Source organism: Equus przewalskii, chromosome 27 (assembly GCF_037783145.1).
Source record: "Equus przewalskii isolate Varuska chromosome 27, EquPr2, whole genome shotgun sequence".
NCBI classification, from domain to species: Eukaryota; Metazoa; Chordata; class Mammalia; order Perissodactyla; family Equidae; genus Equus; species Equus przewalskii.
Genome location: NC_091857.1, coordinates 37,821,398 through 37,846,511, shown reverse-complemented (window position 1 = coordinate 37,846,511; position 25,114 = coordinate 37,821,398). Strand labels below are relative to the sequence as shown.

Genomic DNA, 25,114 nt, shown 5'->3' with positions numbered 1-25,114 from the left:
CTGTCGAATGCTCGCGGGACAGCACGTCAGGTTCCCCGTCTTTTGTCTGCAGAGCAGCTGCCGGTCTAAACGTGCGTGGGCTCAGTCACATGGAGGGGTAGAAACCCCCGGCAAAGCGTCTCACCTGCCCCTCTTGGTGCACTGGCTCGGCAGTGGCCAGGACTTCTCTGTTCTTTTAAATCAAAGGAACGCCTGTGTTCCAAAGACTCTCTTATGAGAAGTTTCTGCAAAGGTTTGCTCACCTCACTTACTAATTAAAGGCAAGCCACATTTTTTCCCTCCTGGTCTCTGTAGTCATACCACCAAGTCTACTTGATAGCCGCTGCCCGATCGGGTTACGCGGACGGCCGCGATAATGCCATTTGCTGCGATGAGTGAGTCGACAAGGCTGAGTGACTTGGTGGAAATATTTCCCAATCGGACTAACCTGTTGGCAGCCTGCTCCCCATCACGCTGGCTTTTATAATGAAAAAGGAAATTATTTCTGCTTTTAAGGATGGCGGTTCCAGAAATGGTGAGTAAAGTGGGCCGAGGGAGAGAAGACGCTTCTAAAAGTCGACTTCTCAACATTTCTCTGTGTTGTGGAAGCCACCAACCACGGCCTGTTGGGGAAGGGGCTTCTTTATCGAGGTTCCCTGTTTCGGAAAGCGTGTTACAGTGTGTTCTTATTCTTGTTATAAAGTTAAGCTGCGTAGTTTGCCACATGCTGATAGTAAGCAACAAGCGTCAGCAAGAATCGAAGTCAAAAATGCTGAATGCGAATTTATTAATTTTCTAAGATATTCTTCAAAGCTGCTCTTGCAATGGAAATGAAATAAGCGTTTTTAGTGCATAATTCTTGCTTAGATTTTCCTGTGACCACGTGAAACAGCGTGAGGACAAAGTTTTAAATGACTTAATAGTTCTCTTTTGAATTTCAAACGTTACAACAAGTAAACAACAGAAAGAAAATAAAAATGAGTGACCTAAGTATCTACATTTCTGTGCCTGTTGGAACCTCTAGATTTTAGCTCTTTGCAGAAGCAGGTTCCTAGAGAACTCACGCCTGATACCTGGGAGGGTGAAGTGGAATTTAGCTGGGAACATTCGGCCATTGCTCGCTCCCTCGGCCCTTCTTAGAGTCACAGGGAGTGACTTCCAAAGGCTCCCGGCCTCTTGGGCGTTGCAATGGGTGGAATTCTCTTGGAGGAAACAGAGCCCCAGTGTAGCTTTGGTGCAGCCCAGCGGCCTCCAGCCACTTCTCCCTTTGCGATGTAGGGGGGGACTGGGCACCCAGAGGGCGCCGATACTGTCATCCGTAATTAGGTCATGCCTGTGTGAGCCAGGAAAGGGCTGTGTTTACGGGAAGCTACAAATACTGTGGGCGAGAGTCCCCGCCCTGGCGCCATCTGCATTTTTGGGGCATAGACAATATGTGAGTATCAAAACTTCTTATGTACACAGTAGGGGTACCACATGCGCAGGCAAAGGGTCTCGTTTATGTGAGACGGGCAAAGAGCAATGACAAAAAAGAGAAGGAAAGTGCTTTGAAAATAATCTATCTTCTGAAAATTAAGGATGCAGTAACTTCTCCATGGTCAAAAGGCATCTCTCTAAAGATGTGTTACTCAATTGATTTTAAGTTGATCAAACCATGGGAAAGTCATTATTTTAGCAGAATTAAGTGCACATTTTTTCACTAACTCTAGAAATTCCTCTGTTATCTGCAGTGGCTCAGAAAAAAAGTGCATTCTCACCGGACAAATAGATTTGATTACTCAGTACCGAATGCGCTTTATGTGGATTGTCGAATTTAGAAGATTTAACATGAGAAAGATGCGTTTGATGCTGAAACTTTAAGTAGAGAAGCAAAGGCTTTCTGTTCTCCCTGGCGCAGGAGGTGGAGGTGGAGGTGGAGCCGAATCTCAGAGGTCCTGAAATAGTCACCATGGGGGAGAACGACCCGCCGGCAGCGGAAGACCCCTTCTCCTTCAGATCGCTTTTCGGCCTCGATGATTTGAAAATCAGTCCTGTTGTGCCAGGTAAGTGGAACCACATGTGATTTCTCCCCACTCCCCGATCTAGACAACAAACGTGGCTGAGAGTCCCTCTGAGGAAATATCTCCTCTGGAGTCCTCACACATACCGCTGGACACACACGCTTCCTTAGGTTTACAGAATCGGGGAGAGAAGGAGCACGTTAGAGGGGGCAACTCTTGCCAGCTCCCTAGAGACAGGGGTTTGCATTCTCTGGATGGAGGTTTTCAAAACGGAGACCCCAACTGCTTTGGGAATTAGGAGTCCGATTCTGGCCAGGAAATCTCGGAGCCCTCCAGGAGGTCCTGAGAACTGGTGCTCATCAGTCCTTCCAGAAAAGTTAAAATAAGCTGGACATCACTGAAGACACTGGATGCCTAGACTGAAATCCAACAGCGGGTGTCAGCGTTGCTCCCAGCCGTGAAGGGAGGCAGGTGGGTTTTGTAAGTAGGTTACGAACGCCTGGAGAAGCAGTGGACTCCATAATACCTACCAGCTGGAATCTTTCTGGCAAGAGGCTATCAGGGTCTGTCAGGTGAGCTGTGGCTCATTGGTCTCCCAGGAAGTCAGACCCCCAGGGCTGGGTAGGGGGACATCTGGGGGCTCCGGCTGAGGTTCCAGAAAGCACGGGATCTGGGCTACCCTAATGATTCCTTTTAAACCACCTCGACGACTGATGTGCAAAGAATAGGAAGTGGGAGGAGAGGTTTCAAGTGTGGGAAAAGATACACAATTTAAAAATATGGCCCCCCAAATTAGCATAAATGTAAATTTAAAAAGTGTTCTGCAATCACCTGATCGGCAAAACTTACCTGGTTTTTATATCTGAGTTTACTCTCTTCCCATCCTTGCCCACAGGTATGCGCTCTTGCACAGGGCACATACAGACAGGCATTTTTCCACGTGCTGTTTGGTTTTTTATCAATGCCTTGTTTTTATAGCGTCACTCCATCTCATCAGGTAGATGTGTAATTTACACAGCCATTTCGTCGTCATTTGACGTATAGTTGTTTCTAACATTATTATTATATAAATAGTATGAACATGAACAACACTACGCACATTCTCTGCTAATTTTTGATTATTTCTTCATGATTAATTTCTAGTAGTCAGAAGGAACAAAAGCTTTTAAAAAGTTTTCTGTTTAAACAGAGCAACGTATTGTTCATTATAAAAATTTAGAAGATACAGTTAATCAAAAAGATTTTTTTAAAGTTATCCACAATTTTACCATCACTCAGAGATAACCTTGTTAGCACTTTATTATTGAATTTCTTGCATTTTTTTAATCAACATTTACATTATTATTTCCCTTTGGGAGTGACATATACTATTTGTACTATTTTGAAGCCTTTTTTATTTTTTTAAACTAAACAATATCACGTTCATCTTTCTGTGGCCTTAAATAACTAAATATTCTTCAAGGGTTGGCCAACTATGGCCCAAGGGCCAAATCTGGCCCACTGCTTGTTTTTATAAATAAAGTTTTATTGGAACACAAACATATCCGTCTATTTACATATTGTCTGAGGCTGCTTTCATCCCATAGTAGGGTTGAGCACTTGTGATGGAAACCACATGGCCCATAAAGTTTAAAAAATTTATTATCTGGTCCTTGACAGAAAGAGTTTGCCAACTCCCTTTCTCTATAATTTCAGTATTTCTGTGTCATTTGGTATTTTATCAGTTCATTCTGCCGGTCATCAGGCTGCATGTATGCGGTATTACAACATGCATCAGTATTATAAACGCCACTCCTCTAAGTGTCCTTGTAGGTAGAAATTTGTGTACATCTGTGATGGCATCTTAGAGTAAATTCTTAGAAGTGGAGTTAGTAGGTGAATAATTCCATCCATTTTTAAGCTTTTTGGTACGTATTTCCAATTTGACTCTCAAAGAGTTTATACAATGTATACTCCTCTTGACTGAAAGTGGGGGCCCCTTTCCTTTCACTTTGGACTGCAGTGGGTATAGTAATAATAATAATAGCATCATTGTTAAGTTGATATGTAGTTAGGTCTAATTAGCATTTTTTTCATTTCCAGAGAGCCTGAAGGTTTCCTGTGTTTGTTTATCATTTGCCTTCCTTCTTTGGAGAGATGCTATGCATTTTGCTTTTTATTCCAGAACAAGGAGGGGGGATCCCGGCAGCGCCCACAGGGCCAGGTGGCCGAGGAGCTGTCAAGGGGCAAATGTGAACTGATACAAAGTTTCTAATTGGACAAGAATCTTTGAATCTACAAATTGGCCCCATTTGCTCAATCTAACTCTTAGATACAGAACAACTGGAATGACAAGAGGTCATTCTTGGGGCTCCTGCTGATTTTGGAGTGTGAACGGAGAGCTGCGTCTCTGTGGGGAGAGGTATTAGTTTGGCGCAGGCTTCCGGGGGCGGGGAGGAGCGTGGAGAAGAGGAGTCTGCTCTGTTAACTCAAGACCATGAGTTGGTGGCCCTGAAAAGATTAGTCCCCAAGCCTGAGATGAAACGGCATTCATTATCATGCTGTCCTTCATTCATCCATTCAACCGACTAACATTTGTTGAGGACCTCCATGTGTCAGTGCTGGTCTAGGTGCTAGAACATAGCCGCCAGGGAACACTTGCTCCTCCAGCCAGAGCAAGGACTTGCCCTTTGTCTCGCCTCCTTTCTGGCTTGGCATCCTCGCGGTCACCGGGTGTGCAATGCAGCTCCTTATTTCCCTGTGCTCTTTCCCTTTTCTCTCTACCATTTTCCTTCTGTTCCTCTTTCCTCCTTTCCCTCCCGTGTCAGTGTCACCTCTGTTTCCATTTTTGTCTTCAAATTCTCTTCTTTGTTAGGTGGCTTCGAACGATATTGACCATTTCATAATCATGCTCTTGCCAGAAGGGGAAGTTCCAGAGACAGGCAGGGAGAGGTTCTTTTGGCTTTTACCTGGGGGGGGGGCCCTGGGATCAGTGTCTCCAAGACCAGGAGAGGAGAGGCAGGGGCAGTCTCTGTCCCGCGTAATCGTGTGACGTGTGGGGGCTTCCTCCCCTTCCTGTGTTCCTAACTTCCTCACTTGAAGTGGAGACAACTTTGGCATAGATGTATTTTCAGGACTGATGAGAGAATTTGCATGAAATGGCCTGTTGTCCCTGAGAGGAAAGGGCGCCAATGGAAATTCTCCTGGTTGCCCTGAGAGTCTTGTACTTGTGGGTATCTTAATTCTCTTTGCATCGTCTTTTCCACTCGATGGGCCTGGTTCTTTAGGAAAGAACTGGGGAGGGTCTTGGGTTTTACCTTACTTGCAAGCTAACAAGGCACCCTGCTACAGGTCCATGGATGCTGACAGAAAACGTGAGACTCCCGGGTCAGAGAAAAAGGACTTTATTAGTCACAGCACAAGTGGCATGCACATCCTGTTTGAGTTGGTTACCTCGCCCCCAGGTCCCACGGAGGCGATGTGGAGCAGCCAGGTGTATGTTGCACGCACAGTGGGCTTGCATCATAGCTAAGGAGCTCAGAGCTAAGGGAACCCAAATCTTTTATAATGGGCTATAAGCAGACCTGTACGAACTTTGCCCCAAAGGAGGACATTATATTTATTAAGCCAGACAGTAAGTTAACCTGCCCCTTGCTCTGGAGAAAGACACTGTTTCTATCTTCTGAGGCTATTTGCTCTCTCAGTGTCCGGGAAGAGATGGTCTGGAGCAAAGGCCGTGAGCATCTCTGGGCATAGCACTCGTGGAGCATGGTCTGCTACATACACCATCTGGTGAGCTTCGCAGAGGCCCCACTCGCCCTCTCCTGCAGGCCCCCTGTTTGGGTTTTGCAGTCACCCTCCTCTGTAGGGGAACGTCCTTGGCAGTAGGGGTTCTATTCCCCTTCGTATTGGTTCCCTAGGGCCACTGAAACAAAGCACCGCAAACTAGGTGCCTTCAAACAACAGAAATCTACTGTCTCACCACTCTGGATGCTGGAAGTCTGAAGTCAAGGTGTGGACGGGGCCCTGCTCCCTCTGAAAGCTGCGGGGACCCTTGCTTCTTCCTGGCTTCTGGTGGCTTGCTGATAAGCCTTGGCTTGTAGATGAATCACCCAATCTCTGCCTTTATCTTCACATAGTGTCTGCCTGCGTCTCTTCATGTTGCCTTCCCTTTGTGGGGGTCTGTCTCTGTGTCCGAATTTCCCCTTTTCATAAGGACACCAGTCATGTTGGATTAGGGCCCACCCTAAAGACCTCATTTTAACTCGATTACCTCTGTAAAGACTCTATTTCCAAATAAGATGATATTCAGAAGGACTAGGGGTTTGAACTTCAACATGTCTTTTCGGGGGGACACAATTCAACCCATATCACCACTCTCCAGCCCAGGATGGACAGACCTGGGTCAGAGCTGGAGACCGTGGGGCTGAACTTCCAGAGAATGTTCCCTGTGGTGAGTGGCCCTTTCTCTAATTAAGGCCCCTCTCTTTGGGCTGGAACATTCTCTGCCTTGAGGGCAGGGGGAATGCACAGCTAGGTTTTAAGTTATATTTTATTCAAATTCGCCCCAAGTGGCTTTTTGCTCTTCCGTCCCCTCCTTGGTTTGCAGACGCAGACGCGGTTGCTGCACAGATCCTGTCGCTGCTGCCATTGAAGTTCTTTCCAATCATCGTCATTGGGATAATTGCCTTGATATTAGCACTGGCCATCGGTCTGGGCAGTGAGTACAATTCATTATTTAGTAGGCTCTCAAATGCCTCTTTAGGCATTTAAACTTTCATGAGCTCCCTCCCTCACACCAGCGTGGTGCATCCACCCAGCCTTAATTACTGGAGGCGAGCATCCTTGGGTTTGCCGACTTTGAGTTTTATTTGCCTGCATGAAGGTAAAGCCAGCGTGGAGCCCAGCAGGGGCCGTTGGCTGTGCTTGGGGCTTTGTCACCAAGGAAGCTGCCGTTGGAAGTGTCCAAAGGCAGCTGATGAAATAGAATCCCGAGGGCAGGAGGGGGGTGTGGAGCCGGCTGGAGAAGACAAGGAGGCCATTCATGCACGGCACGCCTGCTATTTTTAAAGTAAGGTGCATGTGGCTTTTGAAAAAGTGAGTCATTTGAATGGCATCTAATAGGGAGCAATTTCTCATCTTCTCTTTCAAATAAGTGGATCACAGATCAGTGTAAAGCTCCACCTGCTTGGCTGTGGGGTCCACAGTTCCCAGAGTCAGAGAAAACAGGAGGTAGATGGGGGGGGGGGGCGAGTCCTCACTCAGAGCTCCTCGCTCAGCTGGCTCAACCAGTCAGTCCACAGCCATGCATTTTCTCTCTTGACCTTGAGCCCTCCAGAGTCTGAATTCACCTTCAGTTGTGGCTCAAGGCCACTTAGTGAGACAAAGAGGGGTGCAGCAGCCCCACCCCCTGGAATCTGGAAGAGAAAGTCAGCTGAGGGAAACAGGCTACTGACAGAGGAGCAATTTCAATGCAAGTTTCATTATTAACGGGCAAGCTCAGGGCCACGTGGCAGGTGGACGGCTGTTCATGTTGTCCACTGAAGAAGCCCTTCCTTAACACTCCCGTCTTCTCCTGCCCGCAGTCCACTTCGACTGCTCTGGGAAGTACAGGTGCCGGTCGTCTTTTAAGTGTATTGAACTGACAGCTCGCTGTGACGGGGTCTCAGACTGCAAAGATGCGGAGGATGAGTACCGATGTGGTAAGGACATCCCTTTTCACAGGAGGCAGGAGGGAGTCAGTGCAACCCAGCCCTGACTTTCCCATCTGTGAAATAGGTCCAAGTCAGTGCCTTTGTCAAGTGGAGTCTTCATCTGGGGTCCACTCACCCCAGGAGGTACTGGGCTGGGTGTTAAGGGAAGGCCACTACATGGAGCTTAAAGTCGATCCAGGAGACTACACAAGCAATAAGAAGAGACCCCTAAGAGAGCTCAGGGCGTCCGGACAGTGAGAACAGCTGCGGCCCGTCGCGGGTGGGGGCACCGTGGGTGAGGAGCAGGTCAGGTTCAGCAGAGGGGGGCTGCGAGCAGACTGCAGAGAACTCTCTGCCCGAGGTCTCTGGCCCCGCTGGCCACTAACGGCCTGTTCTTCCTGGGCGTCGGCCAGTCCGCGTGAGCGGTCAGAACGCCGTGCTCCAGGTGTTCACAGCTGCTGCCTGGAGGACCGTGTGCTCTGACGACTGGAAAGCTCACCATGCTAATGTCGCCTGTGCCCAGCTGGGCTTTCCAAGGTAATTTAAAGAAACTTTCCAGCTGGTGGGTAAAGCATTAATAGTGATAATGTGATAATGAAGAGAGACACCCACCGTGGAGTGGGGCCCTTACAGATGCTTCAACTCATCAGTCATCACGTGGCATCCTCATGGTGACCCTGTGATGCTGACGTCATCCGCACTCTAGGGGTGTGCAAACCAAGGCCCGGGTGCTAAGTGACATGCTCAAGGTCACTTGGGAAATGGCACGTTTCAGGGTGTCTCAGGGCCAGGACAGGACCCTCGATGCAAACATGCAAGAAAGAGCTTCTGAGCTGAAAACTCAGCCCCTGGTTCCTCAGGCTGCGGCTCCAAGCAGCTTCCCGGCAGTCCCTGCGTGCTGCTGGTGGTCACACTGACGTTCAAACCGAGTCTGGAAAGTCAGCAATTCAGTGAAAACCCAATCATTCAAAACAGCTGTGGAGCAACATGTAGGAGAAAGGACTGTGGTGGTGGAGTCTTTGCTTTCAGTATTTGGTGCCGTCTATGAGACTTTTTGCTTCAGGCGACACAGTTCGCCCTGATGTGGGCCCCTCCGCTCCCCGGGCCCTTCCTGCGACTGCCCACCGCTGCCGTCTTCCGTGGGCCCAGAACGTCACCCCTGTGCCCCTTTGCTCTCGATTCTCAGAGTTGAGAGCAGGCAGGCTCTCTGAGTCCCCGCGCCCCTGTCGGGAAGGAGCTGTCTGTGCCCGAGGAAACGGGTGTGCAGGCCGCGCTTGGAACCCACGGGGTCTCCATTTGCAGTTTGGGGCGGCACGTTCTCAGCCCCTCTCTCCACAGCCAGGGAAGCCCAGAGCGGCCTCCAGCCGCAGCCCCGGGACCTGCCTCCTTCCCCGCTTGTGACAGCCCGGATCCAGAAATCAGCTAGATTTCCACACGCTGCACCACGCCACTCACACACACACGCACCACATTACACACAGCATGAACATACCCTATACACCACACACACACACACGCATACCACAGACACAAACCCCACATCACACAAATGCACATATCATACACACACCACTTACACACACACACCCCACATTACACACACCACAAACATACCATATACACCACACACACATACATACTGCATAGACACACAGACACATATCATACACACACACCCCCCACATTACACACACCACAAACATACCACGTACACCACACACACACCCCCCCACATTACACACACCACAAACAGACCCCACACACTACCTACACACACATATTATACAGACACACACACCACATCATGCACACACCACACACACATATAATGCATAGACACACACACATCATACACAAACACATATCATACACACACCACTTATACACACACGCACCACATTACACACACACCACAAATGTACCATATACACCACACACACCCCACATCACACACAAGCACATATCATACACACACCACTTATACACATACCACAAACAGATACCACACACTATCTACACACACATCACACAGACACACACACCACATCATGCACACACACACTACAAACATCACATCACACAGACACATACCACACACGCACACACACTCCCGCCCACTTCCCCAACTAGTCAAACAGCTGAAAACATCCCCACTCGGCCTGCCTCTTCTGTATGGAGTCCCTGCCTTGGGCCCACTAGGGGGCGTCCCTTCCTCTTCCCAACCCCCCTCTTTCTTCCTCCTGGAGCACCACCTTCCCGGAATCCCAAGGCCTCCCGTCTCCTCTGTGGAAGGACCCAGCTGACCCCTTCCCTCTGCACCCGCTCTTCCTGGGCAGCCCGCAGACCTCTGTCCACCCCGGCCACTTGGTGAGGCCGTCCTTCCTCCCTCACGTGCTCCCTCCAAGCGGAACTCTGGCGAACGCAGTGTTTCTAGGCTGTCTCCTCCACGTTGCCCATTTTCTTTACTCTGAACTTGTTCTTTTCTTCCCTGTCTTTGCTTCAATTCTAAAATTTATTTCTGTATTCTTTTTTGCGTATTTGTTCTGCTTCTCTCTTTAAAGCCCTTCTTTGATCTTCTCTTCTCTGTATCCTACGTCAGATCTCTGTGATTAAAAAAAGGGTAGACCATTAAGTCAGATTGCCTGGGTTCACGAGCCAGTGCGTACACAGACTGGTTACATAAAGTGTGGCTCAAAAATGGGGATCGTAAGAGAGCGGCTCTGAGGGGTCGTTGAGAGGTTGAAACGGCTCTGGAGCATGTGGACGTGAGCCTGGCACAGAGGGACGCCCTGCGAGTTTGTGGGTGTGGTTGTTACTACCTCTTGGAGACTTTGACAATTTGTGGGGCCCCAGTTGCAGCATTTGGGGTCCCATTGCATTTCACGCCCCCCCCCCCTTGTAGCCCAGCCCACCTGCCTTAGGATCTCCATCCCGGCAACAATCGGCCCTTTCCCTGGGCGCCTGCCCTGTGAGTGGGTTGAGCAACACCCCGGAGGGCTGCGAAGGTCATTGTCTCCGATGGGAACCCCCGCCAGCTCTAGGCAGACTGGGAAAGTCCTTCATCCTCCCTGACCTGTTGTCCTTGGGGAGGTCAGCATCATCACTTTGGTGCCCAACTGAAGACACCCCCCCAAGTTCTGTGTTTGGTCCCCTCGGGGGCTTGTTTCAGGCCAAGCAAAGCTCAGTCCAGCTAAAGTGTCAAGGAGCCCCACCAACTATATCAGAAAGTGGTCTTCCCTCCCGTGTGCCGAAGGCCATGGAGGGTGGGCGGGGGTTCAGGATGGGGGCCAAGAGGTCAGGTCTGGAATCCCTTGTTAAATTGGCAAAAGGAAGCCATTCATGGTTTGGGCGGGGGTGGGGAGGGGACAAAATGACATCCCCCCAGTGTGATCCCTGTAATACTGTGACTTGAGCACAGGTTGATTTGAAGCAGGGATTCAATTTCCCATGTCGGGGTTTGTGTTTCTAACGCACTGGCAGCTACGTGAGTTCAGACGCCCTCCGAGTGGACTCACTTGAGGAGCAGTTCCGAGAGGACTTTGCTTCCATCAATCACCTCTTGCCGGATGACAAAGTGACGGCTTTGCACCACTCGGTGTACGTGAGGTAAGCGGCTGTGTGGTGCTGCTGTCCATGCTCGGGTCAGGTCGCCCTCTGGGTTTGCAGATTTGGCGCAGCCCCACAAGGACTCAGGAGGCCTGGGAGTGTTGCCTCCAAGTGCAAGGTGCGGCGTGGCCGCCTTGGTTAGACGGGGTGCATGCACCAGGCTGGGGTGCGAGGACTTAACCCCAAGCCGGGAAAATCTGGCCCAAGAGAGAAAGGGAGCAAGGAGGGTAAAGGAGAAAAGTGATGTGCGTGTCGTAAATGCTGGACTGCGCCTCTCACATAGTGGGCGCTCCAGATGTGTTTGGGGAAAGGAAGGAAGGGAGGGAGGAAGGGAAAAAGAAGTTAAGAAACGTATTGTTCTTGTGTACAAAGCACTGTCATTCTCACCATTTATATTGCATGCTTCACTCAATGGCTCATGAGGCGGGTAGAATGAGGTGTCCTTAAATGACGGTCAGGTGCCTGAAGCTCAGAGTAGTCACCTGTCGGGCGAGTGGAGACAGGGTCGGAGATTCTGAGCCCGAGTTCCATGTGCCCGTCTGACACCTTGGACCCAACCCCAAGAGGAGGCTGTTTGCTGCTCTGGGAAACAACAGCTTGTCAGCCTGTCCGTCGTGTCATTGACATTCCTCCCCGCTGGACCCACGTGCAGTCTGTAGGGACAACTCATCTCTTGGGTCCTAAAACCTCAGTCTGGTGACAGTAGCTTTTTCTTGCCTGATTGCATGACAGGACTGGGGCTCTAAAGGCAGGAAGAGTTACAAAGGTTCTGGGGGTGAATTGTAAGAAAAGCACGTGCCCCGGCTCCCACCCCTGCAGGGAGAGTGCTGTCCGTTCCAGGGCAATCACATCTGTGCCCTGGGGAGGAGTCCTCTCTGAGGTGTGTGTGTCCCAGGCTGCAAGGACTTTCGTGCCAGGAGAGCTGCCATGCTGTTTGGTGGGCCCTCCGTGTCCCCCAGGGGCCAGTGCAGAACATCAGGGTGAAACTGACATGCAAATGACACCAGTGTGTGTTCGTATAACATAGCTCACTGTGCCTCTCTTACGTTAGCTGCACAAAGCTTCGAAACACTCCACAGCCTGTCACATGCACGATACTTCTCTGAGGTCGAGGGTTTTCTAATGAACTGTGAGACCTCACTCTCACGGTTTTCTTTGCATAGACTAAAACTGTAATCTGTATTCAAGAGCAGGAGAATAGAGTTTATTTTTCTTTTACTCTGACATGAAGCAAAAACAAAGTGTTCATGGGCTGGCCCCGTGGCCGAGTGGTTAAGTTCGCGCGCTCCGCTGCAGGCGGCCCAGTGTTTCGTCGGTTTGAATCCTGGGCGCGGACATGGCACTGCTCGTCAGACCACGCTGAGGCAGCGTCCCACATGCCACAACTAGAGGAACCCACAACGAAGAATACACAACTATGTACCAGGGGGCTTTGGGGAGAAAAAGGAAAAAATAAAATCTTTAAAAAAAAAAAAAACAAAAAAAACCAAAGTGTTCATTTCTCAAGCCTCGAGTAGTTGTCATTAAGCCCTGTTTTTTCCCAATCCAGGGAGGGGTGTGCCTCGGGTCACGTGGTTACCCTGAAGTGCACAGGTAAGTTAGAAACGCGGAGATAAGTGGAAGCCAGCACTCACTCACAGACTCCTGCCTCCCCCTCCCCCCTTGGACTGCTGGGACTCCCTTCCTCATAGGTGCCAGGTGGGGACTCTGTGGACCCCACCTGATGGGGGAGGGGAGCAGTGTCAGCCAGGTCTCACCTGTAGGGTGGGGGGAGGCACCCAGGAGCGACTCCTCGGCATCAGACAGGACCATGGTCCATGATGTCCTGTCACTTTGTGGTGGCTCCAGTAGCCTGCCTCACCAGTCACTTTCTCCTCCTCTCCACTGGAAAAGTGTACACAGAGGGCTCAGTGCCCCAGGCCCCCTCCTCCCCGGCCAGGCGCTCCTTGTTGCTGGCGGGGGGAGGTTCTTGTTGCAGGGTTGTGTCTGAAGAAGTCCGGAACATGACCGCCAGTCCCTGACTTAGTGTGGAGGGGGCTGTGGAAGGTCCCCATGCTCCTGGTGTGTTGTCCTCATCCTGGGGACAGGAGCATCATGAGGACGGTGCTGCCTGCACTGGGTTCTTTGCTCTGACTGGCTCTTCCCACTGCACCCCCACGACACCCCACTCTTCCCACATCTTGGGGGACCTGCCCCCACCCCTCTCCCCGTGCTCCCTCTTCAGTGCTCTCTCCTGGGCTGTGAGCTCTGAGAGGGCGGCAGGGTGTGAGGGGGAGGAGAGGTCTGTGGCTGCGACACCACTTTCCTCAGAAAGGTCTGTGGGACCGACCCCCAACCCTTGTTTTCCCTCTGCAGCCTGCGGTCTGAGAACGGGCTACAGCTCACGCATCGTGGGTGGAAACATGTCCTCGCTCGCACAGTGGCCCTGGCAGGCCAGCCTTCAGTTCCAGGGCTACCACTTGTGCGGGGGCTCTGTCATCACCCCCGTGTGGATTGTCACCGCTGCCCACTGTGTTTATGAGTGAGTGCTCCTGACCTCCTGAATGTGGCTTCTCCTCTGCTGAAGACCCCTGTCCAGTCTGATTTGGGCAATCAGCAGCAGGTCCAGAAAGCAGGCAAAAATAGACCAGATCATCACAAAGTAACATCCACATGGAGGGACCCCCCCCCCCCCCGTCCTCCTCACCATGTATCCATCACTGTCGGCTGGGTGTGATTGGGGACCCTGAGCTCATTTTAAGGATTTCAGACCTACAAGTCTTATAGGAAAGATAGGAAGAGGAGGAAGGAAGCTCTCGTGCAGGAGGAAACACGCCAGCACAAAGGCCTTAGACCTCCCTGGAGCTAATTACGATGGACGGCGTTGTGGCAGAGAGGGCGAGAGATGGCGCAGGGTCAGGGGCAGGTCATCGAGTCTCCCCAAGGCAGTCTAGACAGGAGGTTAGCATAGGAGAAAACCACAGAAGATGCTTCCAAACACAGAGGTTAATTCTCCCTGTTATTTTTACCTCCCACTATTTTGGTTGCTGTCTGATGGAGGAGGGGCCTTGATGGACCCCTCCCAGTCAGCCAAGTTGAGCTCCATTCTCAAAGGATGCGAAGGTGGCCTCAGAGGTGCAGAGAGCAAGAGCTGTCTAGGAAATGCATGGGGTGGGCCCGCACTTCTGCAGGGCGTGGGAGTCGAGGTCAGATCCAAGAACAAGCAAGCGGGGCAGTGGGACGTCTCCCGTCGTCTCCCTGGCCCTGGCTCAGGGACACCTGAGGTCTGTGGATTAAGGTGCTTGGGTTTTCCCCGCCTCACGTCTTGGTCTTCTCATTGCAGCCTGTATCTCCCCAAGTCCTGGACCATCCAGGTGGGCCTGGTTTCCCTGCTGGACAGTCCAGCCCCCTCCCATCTGGTGGAAAAAATCATCTACCACAGCAAGTACAAGCCAAAGAGGTTAGGCAATGACATCGCCCTCATGAAGCTGGCCGGGCCACTTGCCTTCAACGGTACGTCTGGGATTCTCGGTTGTTCTGTAGCTTTCATTTATTTCAAGAGAATTCGTAATTGCTTGGTGACACATTTTTATGATGCCTGCTTTACCATCCGTGTCAGATAATGCCAATATCTGATTCATATCGGTGTTGGCCTCAGTCGACGTTCTCTTCTCATTAAAGTTGTGATTTTCCTGGTTCTTGGTATGATGAGTAACTGTCAATCATGCTCTGGAAATTCGAGCTATTACATTGGGAGATGCCGGGTCCTAAAATGTCTTCCATTTCAGCAGGAGGTCACCCTGTTCAGGTTCACTGGGCAGGTCTTGACCTACTTTGTGGGCTTTCGTTCAGATGGTAATTTGATTTCAGAGACTTCGAGGTTCTACTTTGGTCAACGGGGTTTGTCTGGTGCCACTGGGGTCCCCACTGGTGCCACTTTATCTCTGCCGGTGTCACCTGGAGATGAAAGGGGCTTCCCCAGGCCTGGCCACCTGGCGCCTCTCGGTGGTTGAAGGGGGTCTCTGGCCTGTGGGGACAAAGAGCTTTGTCCTGCCTGGAGCTTGTTGTGGTGAGGTCACCCCAGCCAGTGCCACCTGCCTGCTCAGGGTCCCTAGGTGGAGAATGAGAGTCTCAACGTTGTCTAAGAAAGACAGCGCTTCCCAGGCTGGCCAGCTGGCTGTGACGGGATCCTCCTAGCAGCCATTTCTTTACAAGCTGGAAGATACTGGGCATCTCCAGCTTCCTGAAGAGCTAGGGAACATTCTCTTCCCACCCGCTGCTGAGTTCTGCAGGCTCCGTTTCTCCATGGGAAAAGTCAAGTCCTGGCCTCTGAAGGTCACAAAAACACCAGAAAAGCCACACAGGATAGAACTTCCAAATATTCTGCAGATACAAGAAGGAATTGTGAGGCTCCTCCTAAATGAATGAAGGCCCCATTCTCCTTCCCAAGGAATACGGCGGCTTGGAGTGTGGGCAGAGTGTAGGAAACGAGGCCCCTTACAGGAGCAGAATCCTGGTGCGAGACCAGCTGCAGGTGTGACCTGGCAGAATCCTCGGCGTGTTTATCACACGGCACACATAACATGCTACACGTAACACTCTGAAACAAATATTGGTAGAGAAGCAGAGAGAAATTGTAACGGTGGTGTTCTTCTGTTAATTGTCATTAATGATACTTGGTGACACAACCTGCATGGACAGGCAAGCTTGTCGCCTCTAGATGTGTCAGGAGGCATGGGAATACTCATGGAGTGATGTTCTGAAGGGCACCCTCCCCGTGGTCCAGACCAAGAGCAGGCAAAGTGTGGCCCACAGGCCAAATCTGACCTTTGCCTGTTTTTGCAAATGAAATTTTACTGGAACACTGCCAAGCCCATTTCTTTCCTATTGCCTGGGGGCTGCTTTCACACAACTGGGGCAGAGTTGAGGGGTTGTGACAGAGACCACTGGCCTATGACATTTACTATTCGGCCTTTTATAGAAAGAGTTTGCTGGCCCCTGGTGTAGACTCACGTTGCCACAGTCCAGGGTAGTTTTGAGGTCTTAGGGCTCTGGTTGGGAAGGCGCTCCCTGCTCTGAGCTTGCAAACAACCAATGGCTTGACCTTTCTCTGGGAGATCCTTTGCGTCCCTCGGGGAGGTAAGCCCTGATGAGATCGACGTTTCCTGGGACTACTGCTCCCATCGAGCTGAGAGTGGTTGTTTCTCCTTTGAACAGAGATGATCCAACCAGTTTGTCTGCCCAACTCCGAAGAGAGCTTTCCCGATGGAAAAATGTGCTGGACGTCAGGATGGGGGGCCACAGAGGATGGAGGTCAGTGGTCTGAAATCAAGAGTCTGTGTCCAGGGAGCCCAGAACTGAGATGGCTGGGGTACACGCCCACAATGACATGCTCCTGTCCAGTGTCCCAGTGTCCTGTTCCCTTGGGATGCCCACAGATCCCGGTCAGGGAGTGTGAGTCAACTGCTGGAAACACAGTCAGCTGAGCAGTTGTGGGTCATGAGTCACGGTCCCGTTTATCTTGGGACAACATGAAATTGCATACTTTCTCAGGAGAGAAATGAAGCACAAAGGAGAACTGTGGACACTTACCTTTGCCAACATACCAGGTGGCTCTCCCTCCGCCTCCTCCCACCGTGTTAACTGAGTACATACGGAGCCCGGGTGGAGCACTCCTCCCAAGGTTTATTCAGAAGACAGAGATTTGTTATCGGTGAGGAAATTTGTCTTGCGAGACTTCGGAAGACGTGTGATTTCACCCTACAAAGGTCAAGTAGAGAAAGCAAACAAGACCTTATTGCTGTAATCATGATAGAAGCAGAAATGTTAATAAGAATAACGTATGGGAATGAAACCTGGGCCATCCTTTGATCAATATGGGGCACAAATGTGGTCACAATTCTTGGGTTTTCCATCAATTGCTTTAGTTTCCTGGGGCTGTCAAAACAAATCACCATAAATAGCACGGCTTCGGCTTAAAACAATGGAGATTTATTTTCTTATGGTTCAGGAGACCAGAAATCTGAAGTCAAGATGGGGGCAGGGCTGGTTCCTTCCGGAGCTCCGAGGGAGAATCCGTTCCAGGCTTCTCCCAGCTTCTCGTGGCTCCAGCTGTCCTTGGCTTGTAGACACATCACCCGCACCTCTGCCACCGTCTTCACATGGTCTTCTCTCTGTATCTCTGTCTCAAGTCTTCCCTCTCCTTTCTCTTACAAGGACACCACTCTTTGGATTTAAGGCCCACCCTAAATCCAGAATAATCTCATCTTGAGATTCTTACCTTAATTACATCTGCAAAGACCCTATTCCAAGTAAGGTCACATTCTAAAGTTGCAGGTGGATATATTGGGAGCGGGGGTGGGGGTGGGGGGCACAATTCAACCCAGTTCGGGAAGTATAGTATGTTCCTCTTGAGACTTATCAGCTGAGCTCACTCCCTCCTGAATGTCCGAGGTACACGGGGCTCACCCAGGTCCAGAGGGTCTATGAGCCCCTTGCAGCACTCCCGCCAGCACCTGCCGTGGTGCCCGCAGTGGCTCAGGGTCCTTACAGCCATATATAATTCCAAGCTCACCCACTTGCCCAAATCCTGCTCTGTGCCCACATGGCTGGTCAGGGGGCTTCCAGCTCTGTTAGAACCAGTGCCCCCACAACCTCTGCTTTGTGGTGGGGAGCAGGGACACCACCCCGCCCTCCCCTTCCTCTCACGGTGAGTTCTCAGTTGGAACCACGCAGCTCACCGGAGTGATTCCTATTATGTTGGACTCCGAAGAAGAGGCACTGGCTCTCCATGCACATTCCCCACGTGCCATGTGCTAGACCGAGTGGCTCAACGAGATGCCTTCTCCTGCTCATAGCAACCCTGAGGGGGTGTTATTTTCCTGCTCATGTTGAGGGCGAGGAGGCTGAGGCTGAGGGGCGCTGAGCATCTTGCTCAGGTTCCCACGGGCGGGTGGTGGAAGGTCTGGGATTCCACGCAGGAGCTCCTCCACCCACGTCCATATTCACGTTATTATTCACAAACCTGAAGTGCCTGAAGGTGATTATTCATTGTCTTCATGGGACCCTTGTGGGATGAGCAGAGACAGGTACCACTCTCAGGCCGACCTCACGGCCAGGTGGTCCCCACTGCCAGGACGGGAGCTGTGTGGGCGGACTCTGGGAGCCCATGCAGAAAACAGGTGTAACTCACACTCATAGAACACTTACGGGGACTGGGACGTGGACGTCTTTGGCAGGATATTTTTCTGCCGACCGTCCTGGGGTTCCACCAAGAAGCTGTGTGCGTGAGCTCTGCGAGCCTCGGTTTCCCTTCTGTAACTTAAGTTGTTCTGAGAACTGATTGGGCGGGTATGGGTTAAGTGCTTGGCCCAGGACGGGCCCTGGGAGGCCCGTGTTGGCCACTGTTGCCCCACCTCCTCCCGTGCTGGTCCCCTTATGGAGGGGAGAGGCCCCGACCTGAGGCAGAGGGGTGCAGGGCCCATCATTAGAAGCAGAGCCCGAGGGCTTGCCGGTGCTCGCAACAGACCATGCACGGTCCACCTGCAGGCGTGGCCTTTGCTCCATAGTGATGTTGGGGGCATGCCCCCCACCCCTCTGTGGATGTGTACCCTCTGAATTCCGATCGGGGCCCACCTCACTGCATGTACCCCCATCTCTGCCACAGGCGATGCCTCCCCAGTCCTCAACCACGCAGCTGTGCCTTTAATCTCCAACAAGGTCTGCAACCACAGGGACGTGTACGGGGGCATCATCTCCCCCTCCATGCTCTGTGCCGGCTACCTGCGAGGCGGTGTGGACAGCTGCCAGGTAGGGGCCCTCGGTGACCTCTGGGGGCCACAGCAGAGGGCAAGGCGAGGCTCTGGCACCATGACCCAGCCCATGGGACAGGCCACAGCCAGCATTTCCCAATGACGGACTGAAAAGCAAATTTACAGGGCGTGGGGAAGAAGTTTGCTCAAGATATCACTTCCTTTCCCGGCCGGCCGGGCCTGTGTTACCCAAGGCTCCCACTCTGCCTGGGGGCTGGGCGGCCCGTGGGGGGCTCGCAAAGATGCTTCCCTCCCCAGCTGGTTCGCAGTTTGCAGGGGGACGAAAGCAGGGGAAGGCAGGCGGGAACTGGTGAACTTGGGCCTCCAAAGCCACAGTAGGCGAGACCCCAGTACTGCCTGGGTCCAGCCGAAGCCCCCTGGCCAGGCAGACCCTCCCTCAGAGAGCGCTCCCTCGGTTGCCCGTAGCTGCCTTGACCAACTTGAGTTCATTGTATCTAGAGTCTGGCAGGGAGACAGCTAGGGGAGGCCATCCTTGAGGGATAAAGGACCCTCCTATCAGGAATTTGAGTCAGTTCTAGAAGGGCTGGTGTGAAAGCAGAGCCATCCCTCAGCCATATTTTGGGATAAGGCAGAAAGGAGAATCCTGTCACTATGACAAGGGACACCCTGGGGCCGTGCCTGTTCTGTCACTCTTTTGTCTCTTTCCTGGCCATCTAGGGGGACAGCGGGGGACCCCTGGTGTGTCAAGAGAGGAGGGTGTGGAAGTTGGTGGGAGCGACGAGCTTTGGCATCGGCTGTGCTGACGTGAACAAGCCCGGGGTCTACACTCGCATCACCTCCTTCCTGGACTGGATTCACGAGCAGATGGAGGTGGGTGCAGCTCACGCTGGTCCTTGTCATTCCACCGCCAGCGTCCGTGACGTGGGGCCTCAGTCCTGCTGTGCAGAGCCGGGGAGTGACCACTTAGTTGTTGATTCGGCAAACAGTGACTTTGTGGCTCCTGGGTGTCACGGCTAATCCCAGGGGCAGGGTTCTGTGTGGGTGCGGCCCTGGTGGGGTGGGCACCCAGGGGGGAGACTGTGGCTGGGACAACTTGCCAAGTGGGGAAAAGAGGAAAGGCGGCTGAGGGGGAGGCCTTGGGGAGGGAGGCCAGTCGAGTGGGCCGGTGCGTGTGGAGGAGAGGGTGGACGAGGGGGAAAGAGGTGGGGGAGGGTGCCAATCTGGAGGATCCCACAGGCCCACTGAGGGGTGTGGACCTTGCTGGGAGCCAGGGATGGGATGGAGGGTCTCTGATCAGGAGGGGGCCTGGGCAGCTCTGTTCTTTGTGGGGGGGCCTTCCTGGAGGGAGGGACCTGGAGGAGGGAGACGGGTCGATGAGGCTGGCTTGGCAGGATCAGGACGGCAGGGGGAGCCCTGGAGACGGCGGGGAGGAAGAATGGGATACCCAAGGAAAGGGAGAGCCACAGCTGACTCCAGGCCCAGCGCAACAGTGCAATGGTCCAAAGGGCAGCTGGTGACAGCCACACCCCCTCGGGGGAGCAGGGGAAAGGCTGCAGGGAGGGGAGCCCGGCCCTGCAGGAGCCTCGATAGCATGGCTCCTTCCACCTTGTGGGCACTTGGCAAATATTTGCTGACTTGATCTCCGACTCTGAGCCCTGCATCACGCTTTGGACCAGTTTCAAAGGACTTTTTTTTTTTTTAATTGAGGTGAAATTTATATAACCTTAAATTAGGTAGCTTAAAGAGAACGATCCAGTGGCATTTAGCACACTCACGACATTGGGCAGCCACCACCGCCGTCTAGTTCCAAAGCATTTTCGTGGCCCTGAAATAAAACCTCACACAGCTAGGCAGGCACTCCCCCCGGTCCCTGTCCCCAGCCTCCAGCAGCCAGGACTCTGCTTTCTGTCCCTGCGCATCAAAGACCAGTAGAAATGCTCCTTTTAATGTGAAACAATTGGCTAAGAAGGACGTCAGACTCCTAATGTGCCTTGGTGCTCATTTCCGCTTCTTCCTCGTTGTATTTTTGCTTTATGTGAGAAGCTACCTAGTGGTTCCCGTTGGTCAAGGCTGATGCCCAGGGCTGGGACAGAGCTCCGCTGGTGTGTAGCTGTGTGTCCTCTGCAGGGGCGCATCGTTCCTCCCTCAGTGTCCGGCTCACTGCGAGGCAGCCACAGCTGGAGGACAGGCTGTCGGGAAGCGTCCGTGCGGCTCATTTTGTTGTTAGCTGGCAGGTTGGCCCCGTGCTCAGACTGAGGGGCGTGTAATGTTCTCCTGCAGCACAAAACTCAACCCAAATCATCAACCCCTCAAAGAACAGACTTTCGAGGGGCAGCCTCCTCCCCAAGCAGTGGCCAAGGACGGCCTGTGAGAGAGAGCCTGGGGTGCCGATGGCCATGTGGGCAAGGCCATGGGGGTTTGGAGGGCGGGATAGGGGACCAGGCCCTCCGTATTCGCCCCTGGAGCCAGGGAGGTGCGCCTTCCAAGCGGCTGCACATAGGGGCAGAGGGTCTATGTGACGGAGCTGGTAATCTTGAAAGTGAAGCAGTGGAGGAAGGCAACTCCCAGAATTCAAGCTGCCAAGAGGTACTGGGCGCCGGGCAAGGGCCAGGTTCCGAAGTCACTCCCGGAGCCTTCTGATGATGGTGCTACGTGATGTAGCACCATTTCCCTTCAGTATCATCCTGGGTGGCAGATGCTAGGACTGTCCCCATATTACAGGTGAGGCGCCACCCCAAGCGAACAAAGGCAGATCCGTGACTCCAGCTCCAGCACACACTGCACAAAGAATTGGCAGGTCTCCACCCTGGGGTGCACAACACTCTCCCTGGCTGCGTGTTAACCTTGAAGATCCCTGGGACCCTTCCCCAGAGGGCTGATGGGGTGGGGTGAGGCTCTGGCGATTTTGGTACATAGGGTCTTCAGGGCACACCTTGAGAAACACTGGTGTGGGCCATGTGGCTCGCCGGGACGGTTTCAGAAAGGGCTTCAGTCCGTCCTCTGATCCTGGAGGAGCAGTGTTGTCTGTGAGGGATGGTTGGCTCCCTTGACACCTGGGAGAGCATCTCAGTCATCAGCTGCCTCTGGCCCACTGAAGGCCTGTGTGAGACCCACCCTTTTGCAAATCTCTCTTCAAATGTCTCGGGGGATGACCCAGAAGATGCTTCCCTTCTCATGAGAAGCTTTCTGCTGGGTCTGCATTTTTAGTTGTTTTTTGAGCATCAATGAGAGGGCCTTCCAAGAGCTCACACAACTCGAGGGGAACTGCCCATTTAGCTGATGGGGCTGCCTGCTGTATCATCGTCATTCTCAGCCCGTGGTCTTCTCTGTCACCCTGGGGCTTACAACAAAATCGTTCTGACTTAAACTGGTGCTTAGGAACACTGACACTAACAGCTGGAAAGTTCCTGTGGAGACTATGGAAAAAAACCTCAGGTCAGTGATAAAACACGCAGAGGCATGGCTGGTTGGGAGGTGCGTATGGGTAGGAAAGCTATCTCACGTTTATCTGAGATCTGCGTAGAGCTGGCAGTCTCCTCCAGCAGAGGTCACCCTTGTCCCCATCAATCGTGAACAGCTGGTGCTTCACTCAGGGTGCAATGCAGGTGCCCACTCAAGTTTAATGTTGGAGAGATGGCTTGAAGTGCTGAAAAAGATAACACCAATGTCTTCATTTCTAGAGGGATCTGAAAACTTGAAGAGAAACGGGACAAGCCACAACTTAGAGCTCCTGCCACAGTGGAGACCTTCCTGTCCTTCCATAGATTCCTGTGTGGAAACTTCCAACAGCAGAGCCAAAAGAAGGAGCATCTCTCCATTCCTCTTCATCTGGAACAACTTTCTTCTAACACCTCTAACAAGTCACAGGGGCACGGACTAGAATGACCTTGAAGCTCCTTTCTGACCTTCACGAAGAACAGAAGCAGGAAACCCCTCCAAAGTGCTACCTTATCCCACTTGTTCACCTGCTGCTCCCTACGAGGTTCAACATCCCCAACCAGATGGCGCATCGTGGGCAAAACAGTCGACAGCCGCTGCCTGGAACAAACGGCAGGGACGCGGTCATGGCTGATGGAGCCATCTGCGCGTTTCCTTACCTGGGCACCAGAACTGAACCCAAATTTTCTATTCTAAGATCTCCTTTCACATGTGGGAACCCAATATACAAATGATTCGCTTTAAGGTTTATTTCTATTATGTCTTTGTAGCATGTGGTGTTTCATATATTATTGACCCTCGCTTCCAAAGGCCATAAGCTCTCTTAACGCGTTCGTCCGTCAGAGCTCGTCTGAAGGAGCCTGACTTCTCGTGTAAATTGAAATCCTGAGCTTGATTCGATAGGCATGATTACTTTGATCTCGTCTGTGTGTTGTGGGTTTTGCATTTTTCTGTTAGAACAGCCTTCTCAGAAGATCGGAATTATCTTGAATTACATCACAAGACTCAGAGCAGAGTGAGAGAAGAAAGCCCTGGGGTCGGACAGGACCACCTAAACCCCACTCAGTGGGTACTGAAGGCCAGTAGAATAGATGGTCACGTGTCATCAAGACCAAAGGCTTCCCTCCCTCTCCATGTGGGCCCATTGATCTTCCCCACACCTGCAGGATTAGAGACCCACTCATTACCCACACACTTTCTGCAGGCCACAAAGCACACACGTGACAAAGGAAGGCTGCTTGGTAAGTAAGCAGTGTCCAGCGGCGCTTTATCACGAGTGCGTTCATCAGAATATGAGCCCATTGCTTTGCCTTGAGGCAACAGCAGGAAAGATGGGTGAGTTTCAAACAGATCAGAGATGGGTCCAGGTGCCCCAGGAAGGGAGCAGCTCCCGGGAGCCTCCTGAATGCCTCTGAGCCAGGGGTGGAGGAAGAGAGGGAGGGAGAGCTAAAGACCATTTAGCGATGGTATTGGGTGCACCTCACATATCAGTGTCCTACACACATCTCTAGGCCGGAAGGTGGGCAAGAGTGTTTTTATTTCAAGTATTTTTGCCCAGCTCTCTTTGAAAGTAGTGGTACCTCATTGAAGAGCCAAGTTGTGAAAAGATAAAGGATATCACGTGATCACCTGAAGTGAGAAAACTCGACTGTGGGGTCAGCAGACGTGTATTTCTAGCCTGTTGTGGTTTCGTTCTTCTTTAATGACTACTGCATTTTGTTGGGAAATATTTTGTTGGGAAATAACCTTTCAAAAGATCTTGGGGAACACTATTGGCGGGCAATTAACAGGCCTGTACCATGTGCCTGGCCCCGTTCTGTGCACATTTCACGTGTTTCCTTGTTCAATTATCAGAACCACCCTACGACACAGGGGTTGTCACAGTCCCATTTTGTAGATGAGGAAACTGAGGTGTGAAAGCAAGGAGGCTCTCCCAAGGCCATGCAACGGGCCAGCGGGGCATCGAGGATTTTCGACGGGCACATGAGACTGCAGGCATTAAAGCAATCAGCCAATCGCAAAGCTGCACTCTTTGCGTTTGAGTCCAAACGGACTTTGTGCCATCAGTTCGAACCCATTTGAAGCAGAAGAGTCATTCAAAGTCGTCATCAACTTCTCCTTCCTCTAGAAACCTTTCGTCCCAGGGAGGTGTTTGCTGGCTCCAGCTGCAAGCTCTTGGGTGGAGCTGTTTCCGTCTTGTCTCTTGTTTCCATGGATACAGCTGAGCGCCTACCTCACGCCTGACAGCCAGGCCAGAGCGGGAGCCAGGAGAGAAAGCCGTGGCTGGAACACTCCTGACCTGCAGCCAGAGGAGCAGCCAGAAGAACGTGCCGTAGATGAGGTGGGCTGCCTCCTCTGGCGACTTGGACCTGAAGAAGCAACTGTAGGGCATCCACGTCCCTAGTTAGTGAGTGAGGGGAGCCCCCGCCTGCACCCAGATGTCCAGGACTGTACCGTGGGGAACGGCTCCTCTCTCTCTGTCTCTCTAGTACTTTAGTGTCTGGTATGGCTGTATTTAAACATGTTAAAAAGAGTTATAGAAGAGCTAACAATATTATAGAAAGTTTGGAAAAAGGAGTGTTACAAATTGGTCAACAACTTAAATACTACAGTTGGCCCCCGGAAAGTGTGAACACTTGCCTGCATCTTGTAAGAGGAGGGTGTCCGG

General features: G+C 52.0%; 1 protein-coding gene across 3 annotated transcripts; it reads left to right on the top strand.

Moving 5' to 3' along the window:
- The first annotated feature begins 296 nt into the window (after nt 1-296).
- Nucleotides 297-23,364, top strand: TMPRSS3 (transmembrane serine protease 3). Of its 3 annotated transcripts, none has more exons than XM_070597294.1 (13): nt 297-514; nt 1,877-2,021; nt 6,568-6,678; nt 7,544-7,660; nt 8,065-8,188; nt 11,132-11,257; nt 12,807-12,850; nt 13,613-13,778; nt 14,580-14,749; nt 16,454-16,549; nt 18,903-19,045; nt 19,726-19,878; nt 22,689-23,364. In XM_070597294.1, the coding sequence occupies exons 1-13, from the start codon at nt 497-499 to the stop codon at nt 22,704-22,706; spliced, it is 1,431 nt and encodes a 476-aa protein (XP_070453395.1). In that variant the 5' UTR covers nt 297-496; the 3' UTR covers nt 22,707-23,364. The 3 variants fall into 3 exon arrangements, with proteins under 3 accessions (XP_070453395.1, XP_070453396.1, XP_008533516.1); XM_070597295.1 differs by having other exon boundaries at nt 340-514; nt 1,710-2,021; XM_008535294.2 differs by lacking the exon at nt 297-514 and adding an exon at nt 1,386-1,414.
- The last annotated feature ends 1,750 nt before the right edge of the window (nt 23,365-25,114 follow it).

Excerpts from the sequence above, each read along its gene's own strand:
- TMPRSS3 (XM_070597294.1), top strand. Across the intron at positions 7,661-8,064 it reads GGAGGATGAGTACCGATGTG|TCCGCGTGAGCGGTCAGAAC; the intron begins GTAAGGACATCC and ends GGCGTCGGCCAG. Across the intron at positions 12,851-13,612 it reads GGTTACCCTGAAGTGCACAG|CCTGCGGTCTGAGAACGGGC; the intron begins GTAAGTTAGAAA and ends TTCCCTCTGCAG.